Source organism: Syngnathus scovelli, chromosome 14, assembly GCF_024217435.2.
Source record: "Syngnathus scovelli strain Florida chromosome 14, RoL_Ssco_1.2, whole genome shotgun sequence".
In the NCBI taxonomy this organism is placed as follows: Eukaryota; Metazoa; Chordata; class Actinopteri; order Syngnathiformes; family Syngnathidae; genus Syngnathus; species Syngnathus scovelli.
Genome location: NC_090860.1, coordinates 14220364 through 14235584, shown reverse-complemented (window position 1 = coordinate 14235584; position 15221 = coordinate 14220364). Strand labels below are relative to the sequence as shown.

Sequence of the window (15221 nt, the reverse complement as noted above, 5' to 3'; positions counted from 1 at the left end):
TTGGTCTCAAAGTCACAATGCAATGCACTTAGCATCGTATTCATTAAGGAGCAAAAGTCCACATCAGCAATACCGCTGGTCACATTAGTGTTCAAGGACTGCTCGCCACTGTGACAATGTGACAAAAGGACAAAGTCTAGTGCAGGGAAAAAGAACAAAGCCCACTTTGCCTTAAAATGTTAAGGAAGAATCAACATTGCATTGATTGCAAGGGACAAAAGTTTATTGTAACCCTACAAAAGACACAGGGTGAGAAAAATACAAAACAAAAATAAAATTATAGAAACGAAAAAAAAATATTCTCATTCTTACACAAGTCTCAAAATTATCCACCGTACACAAACCACAGTTTATTAATCATATTTGTAATATATCACTTTTTTTGTAATGCTGTGTACATACAAAATATAGCAAACTAAATAAGGCAAATAAATAGAGGTACAATTTACAGGAAAATGCAACATTCCTCAACGTTTTAATGGTGTTTTACTTTTATCTCAAACATCAAGAATGGTGTACAAAATACCTTTTTTTTTTCTTCCAACTGTACATTATTCTGTGAAGGGTACAACAATAAAAAATACTGACTCGTCACATTTATACAGCCTCCAAAAAGTGGGTGCAACAATTTTCAGGCGGTACAAAGTGATGTAGAACTTTAACAACTCTTTTTTTTTTTTTTTTTTTTAATAATGCAAGCAACTTCCTATTCAAAGGTTAAATTCAATACATCACACTGTGTGCACACTTCTTTGGGCATGCAGCTTGATGCCGACCGAGTGCATGTTTGGACAGAAAACTAAACACCCCCCCTCCTTTTTTTTTCTTGTTTTTTTTTAACATGCCAGAACAAATGACACAGACATGTCCTCCACAATCTCATCTCTCATCCCTCATTTTTCCAGCGGCCCAGCCGGAGTACCAATTACTTAACCTCTTTCCTCCTTTTACATTTTTTGGACACTTTTTTTTGCAGCACCCTTCGCAGTTCAAAATAGTCTACACCCTCAAAACAACATTGCAAATGGAAATGTCCCGTAATAAAAGTGCATTGAAAAAAAAAAGAAAAAAGCTACTACTGTTCCACTCCAAAATCAGCCAGTCAATGGCCTGTAATAAACATCCAAAGGTGGAACAAAAACACACATGTAATAATACTGACAAGGTTGCAGTAAATAATTGGGGTTAAAGCTCCGGATGATATACTAACGGATTAACTGGAAAGATAAAAGAGGCGCAGGAGGGGAAGGACCAGCTCAAATATACACAAGACGCTGGTTAAAGTGGTTCCCATTTCAGGGACAACACAAGTTGTTTCCTATTCAGGTGGACCACACATTCAGTTTGAACGCAAATGGGAAAGAATTTTAATAAATGACCAGGAGGGAGGGCTGGGAGACCAAAGCTCCCTTTTAAGACTCATTTTAGGATACTAAAGTGAATCCATTCTGTCCTGGGATCCAGCTACAGAGCTGCTTTTTCTTTTTTTCCAAAAATATATTTGATCTATTTTTATTTACTGCATGGGAACGCCAGCCGTGGCCAATACGTCCTGTATCAGCTGCAATTTTTTTTTTTTTTTACCTTTCGACCATCATATACTGTACATCCATTAGCAGCACCACACGGAAAGAGGAATGGTACTTGTGCGCAAACGAGGGTCAGAGGCACTTCAAGGTGAACATGTGGTCAGAAGAAGCTCACAGGATGAAGGACAACAGAACATAAAGGCGAGAAACTTCAGAAAACGCGGTGCATTCTCAAGTGCTTGTTGAGTGAAGCGCATGGGGAGGTGTGGAAAGCAGTATTGCAGTACTGTACGGGTTAGTACACTCTTGGTTATTACCACCTTGGTGCTTTAAAATAATTCTTTGTGCAAATCATATTCAATATCCACAGTAAACTACATATTTTATCCACTGGAAAATTGGCTATCCACATGAAACTAAATATTTGATCTGCTGGAAAAGATGTATTTTGGGGTTGTCAGTTTCAAAATAATCAATGAAGTTTGTGTCAAATAAAGGAGGGCATCTCACATTGTGCACGAATGTTAAATAAATGTCAGGATCATATTGTCTATTGTCAGCTTTCCTGTAGTCTCCCCATTAATGACCAATGGAAATACTGCCCTCTAGTGGTAACATAACAAACTACAACGTGTTTGCACTGAGCCCTCCACACACACACTGCAGCATTTGTCACATTTACTAAGATTTTACACATTCAATTATTTCTTGCAAAATTGTTTTAATGTATGCAGCGGCAGGTCGCTTATAAAATTGCTTCATTGACATACAAAAATGCGGAAGGAAAGATTGTTTGTCTACAATTATCTGTCGTGTGCACCATTGATAGCTAACTTTGGAATCTGTGAAGGCCAATGGCATTGCAGCAAGTGTACACATGGAATGGCAACCAGGCAGAATCTTGCTGTTAATCATCAGACTCAATCTATTTCGAAATGTGAAGCTTATTTAAGGCCCATTACCAATGTGGAGCAGGCAGAGTGGCAGCTGAGCATGGAAACAAATGCCAGTGTAGTGTCTGAAAGTAGAAACACCAAAATGGCCTTCCTTCAGACAGAGAACACACACAAACACACAAAGTGGCAACACAAGAGGAGCTGCAGTGCAAACAAAACCAACCAAAAGACATTTAAAAGTCTTTTGAAGTAAATATAAACCGAATCTCTGAATGCTTTCTGACATGTTTCTTCTGCTTTGGCACCTGTTGCTGCCAGAACAATGTAGTGGACGCTGACACATCGACGAGAACAAAGAGGTCATGTGACCAGCAGCTGCATCATTCCTCGCTGGCATTTTTGAAGCTTTCCCCGACTCGATGCTTTCCAGATGTGGCCTTTAATTCATTCCCACTCTGTTGTCTTGCGCGTGTGATCCCAGACGGGGGGATGAAGCGGTGAGAAACAGGAAGTGACAGATGGCGAGGAGTTTAAGCACAGTGGTCAAAGTCAGGTGAAGGTGTATCACAGTGGGCTGCACCGAGTGTCCCGCCCGCCCGCCTTGCGCCTAGATCGGGAGATCACGTAACATCCGGCCGGAGGGGGTGCAGGTCGCGCACATGTATAGACACAGCTGGACCATGAGAGATCCACATCAGGGCAGAGCATTGGGCTCCTGTTTTTTTTTTTTCTTCCTGACCTTCTAGTAGGTGACTTTTGTGACGGCTCGTTCTCGCCCGGCGCCTCCGCTGCCTCCGCCCTCCGTCAGCTGGTTGACGGAGCGCTTGCGGTTACGCTTGAATTTGTTCAGGTCCTTGTCAAAAACCTCGCCCGAACGCAGGGCCGACACCAGGTCGTCAAATTCCCCTCCGACCTCGTCTGAAGCGCCGCTCTTCTTGGACCGCCGCTCTCGTTCCCGCTGCTCCTTGAGCTGGAAAGCCAGGGAATTGCACTTGAATCATTTCGAAAACTGCAAGACAAAAATCGACTTTGCGTTTTCTAGTCGAAGGGCCGAGCGTCTCACCATGGCCTCCATGCGCGCCCGCCTCTCCTCCTCGTCCTTGCGTCTCTGCATGTTTTCCAGGTCCTGGCGGGCCTCGCCGAACGACTGCAAGAAGGTGTCGAAAATGCCAAAGAACTCGTCTGGCTGCATCCTCCCTTCGTCCTCCCCAAAGTGCTTCAGAGATTTGGTGAACTGTGCGGGGAGAAACATGTGACAGAGTTCAATGACCTCAGACCCTTCTTTGTTTACAGTGATGTAAGCGGCACTTCTTCAGATTTATATATATTTAGACAAAGTCAAATAAATATTAAGCAGACAAGAAATCATAGATAGAGCAGAGAAAACATGAACTTGATGTATTATGAGGCGCTTCTTTTCCGGTAATGCTGTCATTATAGGCTGCTCATCATAACAACCAAAACATCAATTTCTCTCCTCTAATTAAGTTTCTGGTTGAATGTGTTTCCTCTGCTCCATGTGCACGCAACGGAAAAGTGGAGCTCGTTAAACAAGGGACGTGCATCTGGATTGTTTGAATTCAGGCATTTGTATTGTAAATAACTTAACATTCTTGACCGTAAGAGTTTTCCATAATTATCAGTTTGCGTTCTATGAACACAGTGCCGTGAAGTCATCTAAAGAAGCGAGCCGAGATTCAAACCCAGAATATCACCTGCGAGACAGATGTGGCAACCACCACATGGGTTGCCACATTTCCAAATGTTCCAGCAATATGTCTTGTTTTATTTTTGCTCCAGTATGCGGCTTCACTGTGTGCGTCATTGACTGAAAGAATCATCTCAATGCACGCGTACATGAAAACTAACAAACACGCACATGGCCATTTGTTAACCAAAGTAAGCCTTGACAGCATTCCGGCACTGAATAATGCACAACGTAGTTTCAAATACATTACTTGCGTAATTGGAGTGCTCGAATGATAAAAGCCTGCAAGCACTTCAACAGAGGAATGAATAATGCTTTTGGTGTTACAACTCAGGCTATAGGCGGTAACAACCAATCCCACATTTAGCACCAACACTCATTTATATTTTACTACGATGTCAAACATGCATACAGTGCTTAGTGTGTGTGTGTGTGTGTGTGTGTGTGTGTGTGTGTGTGTGTGGGCGCATGTGCACGTGCTGTGAAGGATAAAGCAAACAAATCTCTCTTGATGAGAGGGAAAATCCCTTCTGTCCTCTGGAAACCTGTGTCCCAGTAACCCTTGTGACCTTAGACAAGTGTAATCCTTTGAAATGTATGTCGTCATGTCAGAAGCTGCTACTGTGTGTATCTCTTCAACCAAAACACATGCATCCATGCATGCACATAACTCACACACACACACTGCTAGTGATTAGAAATAAAGCTTTACATTTGCTTCATGAACCAGGTGTTGTATTTTTTTAACCGCTCTAGATGGCACTGTTTGATCAACATTGGGCTGACTTTTCATTTATTAAACCACTTTTTTTTTGAAAACCAACAATGCCATCTAGAGGTGGCAAAAAAAAACCAACTGGTTCATGAAACAAATTTGAAGCTTCATTTTCCCATCACGACCATCAGGGTGTGTAAACTTTATATATATATCTCAAAGGAGGAATGCAATTTTGGAAATTTCAAGTCAGACACGCATAAAGTTGCGCATGTTTAGAATCTGGCTCAGCGAACAGAGGCTCTTTTCTTTCTCCATCTGTAACTGGTGTTGTGCTCCCCTGGCTTCTTTACCCCGACATCCCAAAAGGCTGGTTTTCCCTCCAAATCCCCCACTGACAAATAATGAAGTGGAAAGGAAGCTTGACTCGGAGCCACTTCTCCCCCTCCTCATTTATCACGCACACTGATCAGGAGTGTATCGGAAAATGAAAAGGCGTATAAAAATAATTGATTGCAAAAATGTCAGCACTGAGATGCGCAAAGTCTGCAAATCATTTGAACCTGTTATTTTAGATCCACGCAAATTTCAATCAATCAGTGAGAAAGCCAGCCAACTGGAAATGCATTAGTCCCACTTGACTGAAGATGGAACTGTGAAAACAGTAAGTCAAAGAGAAGACAATGGCGGAATCCAAGATAATACTTCACTTTTGGGTTTCCCCGCCATTGTAGGCGATCATGGGATCAGACAAAAGAAAATTTTATAGTTCCTCCCTTGAGAGTGGAGTCTTTCATCATCCCTATCTAACAAGAAGGCTCGGTCAATAACACAAGAGCCAAAAGTTGCCTTTAAAATCAGCCACCTACCCACCCACACAGACTGATCAAGCACTTGGACTCCACGGCTGGCCGCTTTAGCGGTTACCTTGTCCTTGGCCTCGTTCAACTGATCCTCCAGTTCAGAGAAGCTGAAGCCAGCCACGGTGATGAAGTCACCAATCACGGGCACAAACTTATCTCCGCGTTCCCTCGTCCTGCTCTGCTGGTAGTGCAGCTCCTGGTGCAAAACAAACAAAACAGGAAACATTAAGCAAACGCTTGATGCACTTTATTAATCTGGTAAATATATAAAGTGTGTTTTCTTTTCTTTTTCCTCCCCATCTAAACAAGACATTTTGGTGTATTTTAGGGCTATCACCGCATTAAAAATTGCTGTTAATTAGTGCCCTGCCCAAAAACCTAATTACAGGGAGGATAAAAACCATCGGGAGGAATCACAACAAACTCACCGCTTCAAGAGCCTTCAGTCCATTTTTGATACTATGCACCTCTTTTTCCAACTCTGCCAAACTGGGAAGCAAAAACAGAAACGCACAAATCAACAAAGTCATTTTTGTTTTTGGTCTGTATGATTGAACTCACTTGACTTTGGCAGCTTCTGGTATGGTGTTGAGGTCCAGATGGATGTGCAGCGTGTCAGGGTAGTTTTTTTCAAAGATCATGATCAGGTAGTGCAACATGGTGATGTTCCTGACAGGTTGGGAGTGGAAAACACACAACTTATAAAGACACAAGCACAGGCAAACCTGTGTGGAGTTCATCTTGATGCTGTTATCTTAAAGGGCCACGGTGTGGAAAACCTATTTTCAGATCTATTCCATTGTTTGGTGGGTTTTAATGTCTAAATAAACTCACCTGTCTATGCTGGACTTGGTGTCTGCAATCTTATTGAGGCTGGACACCTTGAAGCCAAAAGCATTTCCTCGCTGGCCTTTATTCATGAAGTTGCCGAAAGCGAGCACAACCTCCAGGATCTGCGTCAGCCTCTTGCTCCGGATCACCTCCTTGGAAGCGTTCAGAATGGCTGTGGGAGAGATTGAGAATGAGCCAGAGAAGTGAGAGGAGAGAGTCGTCGCCGTGGTGATGGAGAGAACATTTGTCAAGCGTGTCACTTAACTTTTGAAATTCATACATTAGCTTGACATCATTTTTGTCTTTTCGGCCTGAGCTGTAGCGTTTCCACATTTCCGATGTCCGTCAGAAAGATTGAGCAACAAGGCTTTTGCACAAAGCGGGCAGCTCAATGGGGAAGCCCATCAAGTCATTATATCCACTTATAAAAATAACAGCAGGAGAAGAAGGGAAAGTTCCAAGCTCTCGTCTGTCAGCTTTCTTAGCCCCGGAGAACAAACCTCGCTGGCAAAGGGCAGGTGCTTCCCTCTCTCCGCAGAGGAAACCTCAGTGTGAATGCTAAAGCCATTACAATCCAGATTGTTATTGTTCCAGCAGTTCATTGTGCCATGAGAATCATCTCTGCTCACAATGTTTGCTGTGATGCACAACAGCCTGCCTGAACTTGAAAATTCTTCAACCAAACCAGCTGGGTGGTCCAGAGAATTGTCTCATAACACACACGGCAACGTGATTGAAAACTTAGCATGTGCGGTTTTGGGAACGTTTGGAGCCGACATCAAAAGTTTTCAAGAGGCTTGGATCCCGACCCAATCCTTACAGGATTAGGCTTCTGTTTTCTTTCCAATCCCGATGGCCAGAAACGTCACGAGATACATTCTATTTGATCTCGTTGGACAACAAATGCTGCGGCGTACACAATTAAACCTAAAATAACAACAAGCATATGAGCGCGCCGGATTGTGGACCTCGTTGGATGTCTATTTTTCTTTTTTTTCTCCTCTCTCTCTCTCTCCAGGTCTCTGAGCTTAGCCGCGGCTTTTTCCCCTCTCAACAAGGGCCAGCTTTCCAAAAGATCCCTCATGGTAACCTGCAAGCCTATTTGCAAGCCCACGCACACACACGATCTGTCCACAATGGTGACGTTGTTATTGCCAGTATTCCAGGCCATTAGCTTGCCCTCAAACATCTTCAGCTCCATTTGTGCTGAAAGATGACATTTAAATGCAATGGAGCATCCCGGAAGTTTGAGCCTACTGTAAAGATAGATTGGCTTCCTCACCTTCTACCTTTGGCTTGGTTTCAGCGAGGCGCTCTGCAAATTTCTTCTTAAAGAACAGAGCCTGCAGTCTCTGCTGGTAGTGGTCGATTCTAATGATGAGGAGGAAGAAATTGGTCAAGCGATGACTTTGATAAATGTGTTTTAAGATGAGGGAGTGAGATCTAGAAATATTATGTTGCACTGAGATATATTTTCAAAGAGTGAAACAGCTGCTGTGGTTAAATGGAAATAGAGTGGGCAGCATCAGGGTGCACACGGAGGAGGCTTTCATCTTCTTGTTGAAACAATGTAGAAGCTACTAAGTATAATTGTCAGAAAAATTGTGCAACGTGTACCTGCTCATTTCATAGAGGAAGCGATCTGCTCGGGCCATGCGCTCCAGCTCATGTTTGTGCTCCTCCAGGAGATCAATGTCACTCTTCTCTGGGACAAACTTCAGCAACTTGAAAAGAGAGCCACACAGACGCATTCTTTCAGGAGCTTGTACATGTTCAATGACGGAACCGACGTTAGCTCTTATCGACATCATTCAGTTTTTTATCTTGTTTATAGTATGTCGGTGATTTGATATCTGCGACATAAGCAATCCTGGTTTATGACTTTTGTACTTTGCTGTGCTTAGGAAATGCCATCAGGACAAACAATTATATGGGCTAAAGAGGAACGAGTCATCAGTTGATGGAAGTATTTATTTATTTTACTGTACATATCAACCAACCCCTGTTCTCTCATCACATATAAATGTATTGGGTCAAGGCTTACCTGCTCCAGCATATCCTTGGCCAACTCTTCTCGCTCATCCATCTCTAGGATTGCCCTCTTGATCTCTTCATTGCTCATTTTTAATCTAAGAAGACAACGTCATGTCAACAAGCATTTGTCTGAGTTCCTCTTGAGTTACTGTCATCGTCTTACAAAGTGCAATTATGAATCACTTGACTAACACTGAATGAACGGACGTGTGTCTCCTGAGACCACGGCCAGCTGTCCCCGGCGCCCCTGAGCAGTGTTAAGTGTGCTGACCATTGTCAGTGTGCACATGAAAGCCCGAATGACTGACCGCTGACCTTATTTTGGGTCGGGTATGGACCCCTGGCTCATGCAATATTGACACACTATTGAGTCAAGGAACCTGACTACAGATTCCTTAGACAAAGACCGGCTCCAGGAAGCCTTTGTTTATTGATGTGGAAAGTGAGAGGGGTCAGTGATCAAAGTCTCCTAAGGGTTCAGGGAAGTGCAGTGAGAAGATAAATGGAAAACATTTTCCTGAGTGGACCTTGAATGATGACAATTGATCTCCATTCTAATGGAATGGGACCACTTGGGATGTACAAACACACACATCGGTATCAGTCTTTCTTTAACATGATCTGTCAAGGGAAAACTTTGATTTTTGCCCATTTAAAACAGAAAACTGTGCCAAAAAGCTACATTTGGTGAAGGTGTGATTTTTTTTCCATGGATGAAAACCTACTTTGAAAGGAGGATGACACAGTTCTGGGCTCGTCGGCCATCGATGACTGACAGCTCCTTGACTTTCCGCGTGCTGACATGGATGTCATCCATTGAGCCGGTGTCCTTCTGCACAAACCAAAAAGGAAAAAAGAAGAGATGAACAGTTGTCAGTTGCAAGATGGGAACTCAAAAAACAACTCAAACCAATTTTCCCAATACTACAAATTATCATTTTATCCCAAAAAATAAAAAGCATTTTGCGGCCACCTGCATTGCAAGAAGAGAAGGCATTGAGACTTGAAGAAGCCTTGAACTCACCTGCTTGAAGGATTGGTTAGTGAGCAGGTCCTGCCCAGGCAGCCGGAGAGCAGAGACACAAAACACATGCAAAGATTAGCACTTGAAGCAGCGACACAGTCAGTGTGTTGGCTAATAGAGCAGAGAACTTCAACTGTGCACGCTTAAGCGCAAGATGAGAAGCCTACTCAGAGCAAAAAAAAAACCCAAGCTATTTTGAATACATATTTTTGATTGAATCATCAAACACCTGCTTTGACATGAAAACACAAGAACATGACAAATGAGCATAGTGCGGGAAATAAATCTACACAGGGCACATGTCCAGCTTGTGAAGCCAACCAAACCAACACTGCTCTGACAAATTCAAAGGAACCAGAATGTCAGAATAATTAAGGTCATTGCTTTTATATGGTTGTACCCAAAATAAACTTACATTGACCTAGTGGTTAGAGCCGGTTACAATAACGTGCTCTGTATGAATAAATGCACGTAATACATCACTGTCACCAATTTCCAATGACTCATTAACCTTTAGAACATGCGGCCGGCCGGCCGGCCGGGCTGTCAGAAAACATTTAAGCCTTACAGTTTAGGTACAAGCTCCATAATCAAATGAGATTCAATACAACCCATCCAAGAGCCCGTAAAGATCCAGACAGCTCTTTAGTATCGGTGCTCTGCTCTACAATGTGTCTTTCAGCTGCAACTTTGGCAAGTTAAATAATCACGCTGAATTAAAACCATGAATGGAACTTTGTTATGACATCAACAAATCAGTTGTGTGTATGCTCTCACTGCACAACATGAACATGCACATGTGTCATGAACATGCTTTTCCTTAAGATGGCTTTCAAAATACAAACCTGCTGTCTCTGATAGGCAGAAAACATCTTCTCGATGTCCTTCAGGTCAAGGATCTTGAAAGCTTTCAGGTCGTCGATATCATTCCAGATGGTGCCATTGATCATATGCTGATAAATACCAAAAGGGGCATTAGTGATTTTAATAGCACGAAGTGATTAAGTAAAGGACATTCTTTTAAAGACTGACCTCGCCGAGTTTAGCCCAGTTAAAAGATTTCAGCGGATGCGAGGGCTGAGGGATGGACTTGGAGCGCAGCGTGCTTGCCGAATTGAAAGAAGAGGGAATGGGGGGAGGCGGGATTCCAAAAATGGGAGGAGCTCCTGGCGGAGGAGGTGGGGCGCCAGGTGGAGGTGGTGGCGGCGGCGGGGGTGGAGGCGGGCAGCTGAAGGGCAGCGGAGGAGGTGGTGGAGGGAAGCCACCTGCCGTTGGGGCTGGAGGTGGAGCCATGGGAGCTCCTGGAGGAGGTGGAGGTGGTGGTGGGAAAGACACACTGCCCACCTGTGAGGGATGTGACAAAAAAAAGTTAGAATTGCTCTTGAATAAGTAAAGCAGGACTTCATACCGAAATGCAGTCATTGATGCGTGTTGATAGATCCAGGACTTGTTCCCTGGCTGAGCGCAGCTCAACACCCTCGCGCTGGAGTTTATCCTTCATCTTGTTCAGAGTCTTCATCATGTCCTCTTTTTCCTGGGTCTTAGTCTCGCACTCTCGCTCCTTCCTCTCCAGTTTGCCGAGCAGCTCGGCATGTTCTGAAGGGAGGAAGATGACACAAATTACAGCTACACTACCAAAGAGACATTATCATACGTATGTGCGGGCTCTCGCTGTGGTTTCTGACCTTTTCGGAACTTCTCGGCCTGGTCTCTCCACTGTCTCACCTCATTCTCATTGACCAGCCTGTCAAGTCAGAGAATGACAATGAGTGACGACAAAATGATGCAGACTGATTGGTTGATGGAAGATTTGGGAGTCAAATACAGTCAACCTGAGCCAAGTCTGGACATTTTGTTTTTTGGACCTATGTAATGTGCAACATCTCTACTGATGATCAGTCATTTTTTTTTTTGTATGGGACAAAATTCATTATTTGACCAGCTTTGACTAGGTTGCTGCAGGCTGAGCTGTCTAGTATATTAGAGTTAAAAAAAATTATCTTGCGAGATTTGAATCAGTTCAGTCAAAAAAAATAAGTTGTAAATTAGTAAATTATAAAATAATAAAGCGTAAACCTGCAGGAGTGTGATAAGTTGATGGAAGTCAAACTAAAAAAAAAAGATAATAAATAAACTTGAAGCAAAAAGCTGATAAGTGTTATTAATAAAGGTACCACAATTTGAGGGGGGAAAAGACTTAAGTAAAACCTTGAGTATCGTGAGGAGGCTTGGCTGGAGTTGAGAGAATAAAAAGCGGTCACTAACATGCCAGAAATGTACGCAACAGGATTCACATAAAAACAAAATGCTGTGATCATAACGCAGTGATTTGTATCAAGTAAATTCTTGTTTTAATAGATTTACTTAGGATCCGACACACTCCAAAAGACAAACCCTCCTTTGTTGAACATCTCAGTGGAAAAGAGGTGCGGGTCACATGTCGTCATGGTGAGCGCATCTGATGAATGACTCAATTTTTTTAACCTCTCCAACCAACCTCCACCTTCTCCCCCAAAAGCCACAGCGGCACGAGACACGTGTTTTCACCCATCAACGACGAGGGGCCCATGGGGAAATCCCACTTTACGAATATCTTTTCCAGGTAGAATTGACTTTTAAGAGCGTTTATGGAAACACAACAAGACTTTGGCAGGAGGAGAAGCTGATGGATCCCGCTTTCGTTTTATAACCAACGACTGAGCTTAGATGCGCCGTCCAAGTTTGCTGTCTCGTCGCTACTGGAAAGAATTATGCTCCAGTGTTGTAACAGAGCAAAAATAGTGACGGAATGAATACACAGCGGTAGGAGCAAATGGGACAAGGTTTACCACACCACATGTTTTATGCTTCTTTCACCGCCGAGACTGAACATTGATCTTGAGGAACAGAAATAACCTGACTGTTGAGCTTAGTCGAAATTCTGTTTGCGTTGCTCTACCTCGAAGTCGTACCAACTGCAAAACTCATGTTCACAATTACGTCAGAGTTTGTAAAACAGATCTAATATGAAACAAGGTCAATAGACGGAATCAAGGCGATAATGAAATATCGCTGTTTACGTGACCGGTAGTTCGGTGAAGACAAAAAGTCAACATCTTAAGCACATGAACAAAAGCACTGACATGAAGCCAAGTGGCTTGCGCGGCCGCACCTAAACATGGCTCACTTGCCTGACTAATACGATTAGAGTCATTTCCTTTTGATCTCGGGTTTCCTGTTTCGTGCAATTTCGCGCACGGCGCGCCGCTTCCTCGGATTTGGCCCGGGACCCCCCGCTGCTGCCACCTTTGCTTTACCTCAACCTTCCTGAGGAATTACATTCTGTCTTTTTGAAAATACAGCCTCGTCGTACGAGTAGGAATTGCTGTATTTTGACTTACATGCGAATGATGTTTTTAACATTGAAGTTATCCAGAGGTGAAAGGTCAGGGTCCTCCCCTTGGTCGTCCTGCAGGACAATCTGCTGGAGGATCCTATCGAGAAGCTGCCAGTGATGCATGCTGTTGGCGCCACGCTTATCTGAATGTGGACAATGGGACAATGTTTAGCTTTGACTATAACTCCGTTGTTTTATTTCATTACTAAACTGTCTATGAAAAACCCAAATGGCAATTTCTCAAAGCAAGTACAAGAGCAACTCACATGGCATCTGTAGGCAGTGCTGAAGGATGGAGAGGAGGTGCGGGTAGGCGTCAGAATAGCCCAGCTTCTTTTTAATCAGCTCAAACATAGCGCTGGCACTTTTGGTGTCTACATGGGTCTGTTGGGGATAATATTCCTTGCTTTATTACAAAATAAAATCACAGTCCGGCAACATCACCTGGCGTGACTTACCATGTCAAACCTTTTGGCCAATTCAGAGTCGTCCTCATTGCGTACCATCTCAAAAAAGTCCAAATGCCTGAAAAGCACAATGCAAGAAATGTTCCAGCTTCATCTTGTGCTAACTTTTGTCCCGCTTGATTGTCACTCACCGATCCAACGTGGCATTTTCGTGCTCTCGAAGCTTGTCGATGACTGGTTGGATGCCCAACATCAAGAATTCATACCTCAGGTGGAGGCGGAACTCCAGGCTTTCCTGGAGATAAAACAGCACATGGCGGAATAACATAAGATTAAGGCCAGAAATTGATCACTTGCAGCATGAAATTTTAATTACTGAATTTTCACAGTTGCAAAATCAAGGAAAAATCCATGGTGCAGCTATGCAGGAAGGTAATGGGGATTTACAGCGAACACATCCTTGGACAAATGTGAAAACAGGATGTCAAACTCTGCTCGTACATCAGTCTGCACCGCAAGGCTCAAACATCAAGCAACAATAAGCAACTCACATTTTTTTGCGTGGAGGGGGAAGCACATTTCGGAGAAACAAAATGCCAGTGCCAGAAGACTACATAGATCAAATTGTCATTGATTAGGGTATGTGCACTCCAGATGGGATCAGGGATCAATCCAACATCCACAAAAGGAAGCAATCTTATCAAAGAGCAACAGCTCAAAAAACAGTCAACATCGATGCTAATTTGAATTAATTTGATTGATTGTTTGACAGTGTCTGATCTAATATGTAGCGTATGTGTTGGAACTGACCTCTCCTGTTCCAGCGTTGAGCACAGCGTTGATGAAGGACATAATAGCGGTTTTCAAGTTGACCTCGTCCCTGTAGCGCCCCGTGCTCCTGTCCAGCTCATTCAGCAGCGTCTACAAATACATGGGAGAGTTGATGTTAAAAAAAAAAAAAAAGGTCATGACTGATATAAGGTGACACTCTGAGCGTTCAAGATTTCATTGGGCTTGCCTCACCTGAAAACGAGTCCTTTCGGCGGCGTATTTCTGGTAGTGCGCCATGGCCTGCAATACTTTCTTGTGTCCGTCGGGTACCAAACACATTGCCCCGAGAATCTCCAGGACAGCCACTTTGGTTTTCACGTTCTCCGTCCGCAAGCTCTGCGAGATGGTGTTGATGCTCTGCGGGTGAGCCAGCACGTGCGCTCGGCCCTGAGAATTGTTCATGAGAGCCTTGATGCACCCGATGACAGAAGTGTGCACGCGGCTCTCCGAGGTCTCGTAGTCCATGCTGCGCAGGAAGTTGAGCAGGCAGGTGAGGCCGTCCAGCTCGATGAAGCGCGTCACAAACCTAAGAAAGGCCAGGGTGACAATTTAGTGACTTAGCTGGCATCTATTAAGCATCATAGTCATTTTAGAACTAAGTTCATTGCTGACTTTTAATATAATCAGTTCCTCTCCTATTGTACATCCAATTAAAAAAATAAAAGACAAGGAAAATTCAAACCTCTGTGACATGTTTGCAAGAGTAGCAACTGCCAATATATATTTGACAGAAATAGACTTCTGTGGTTAGGATTTTATTTCTGTGCAAATGCCAAAGCTACATCCACTTTTTTTTTTTATTGAACTGGTTGTGATTTAGGCACACAAAGACAAGATGCTTCAATTCACACAACGGCCTCATCGCCATTGTTGTGACTCATCGTTCCTTGATGTATCAGTTGCTAAGCAGTTGCTATGTTCGGTATCTATTTTTCTTCCTTTTATGATGTAATTTAGGCCTGGTTTATCACGGTATATAAGCTCTGGTTGCTCAGTGACAAATGATC

The 15221-nt window shown here is 43.4% G+C and overlaps 1 protein-coding gene across 3 annotated transcripts in view; it reads right to left on the bottom strand.

Annotated features, from left to right (window-relative positions):
- Positions 1-201: 201 nt before the first annotated feature.
- The window catches only part of daam2 (dishevelled associated activator of morphogenesis 2), a 49486-nt gene continuing 34466 nt past the window's right edge, over positions 202-15221 (bottom strand). For 2 of the 3 annotated variants that reach the window (XM_049739730.2, XM_049739732.2), the window contains exons 6-26: positions 14407-14740; positions 14194-14304; positions 13575-13678; positions 13435-13501; positions 13243-13360; positions 12981-13119; positions 11286-11344; positions 11009-11196; positions 10633-10944; positions 10446-10553; positions 9601-9630; positions 9302-9408; positions 8587-8671; positions 8160-8266; positions 7825-7913; positions 6546-6714; positions 6273-6380; positions 6140-6200; positions 5776-5907; positions 3489-3659; positions 202-3395 (exon numbers count right to left, since the gene is read on the bottom strand). In XM_049739730.2, the coding sequence (XP_049595687.1) occupies positions 3168-3395; positions 3489-3659; positions 5776-5907; positions 6140-6200; positions 6273-6380; positions 6546-6714; positions 7825-7913; positions 8160-8266; positions 8587-8671; positions 9302-9408; positions 9601-9630; positions 10446-10553; positions 10633-10944; positions 11009-11196; positions 11286-11344; positions 12981-13119; positions 13243-13360; positions 13435-13501; positions 13575-13678; positions 14194-14304; positions 14407-14740 (2827 nt within the window). In that variant the 3' untranslated portion in view covers positions 202-3167. The remainder of the gene's footprint in view (positions 3396-3488; positions 3660-5775; positions 5908-6139; positions 6201-6272; positions 6381-6545; positions 6715-7824; positions 7914-8159; positions 8267-8586; positions 8672-9301; positions 9409-9600; positions 9631-10445; positions 10554-10632; positions 10945-11008; positions 11197-11285; positions 11345-12980; positions 13120-13242; positions 13361-13434; positions 13502-13574; positions 13679-14193; positions 14305-14406; positions 14741-15221) is intronic. The other variant, XM_049739733.2, reaches the window with a different exon arrangement.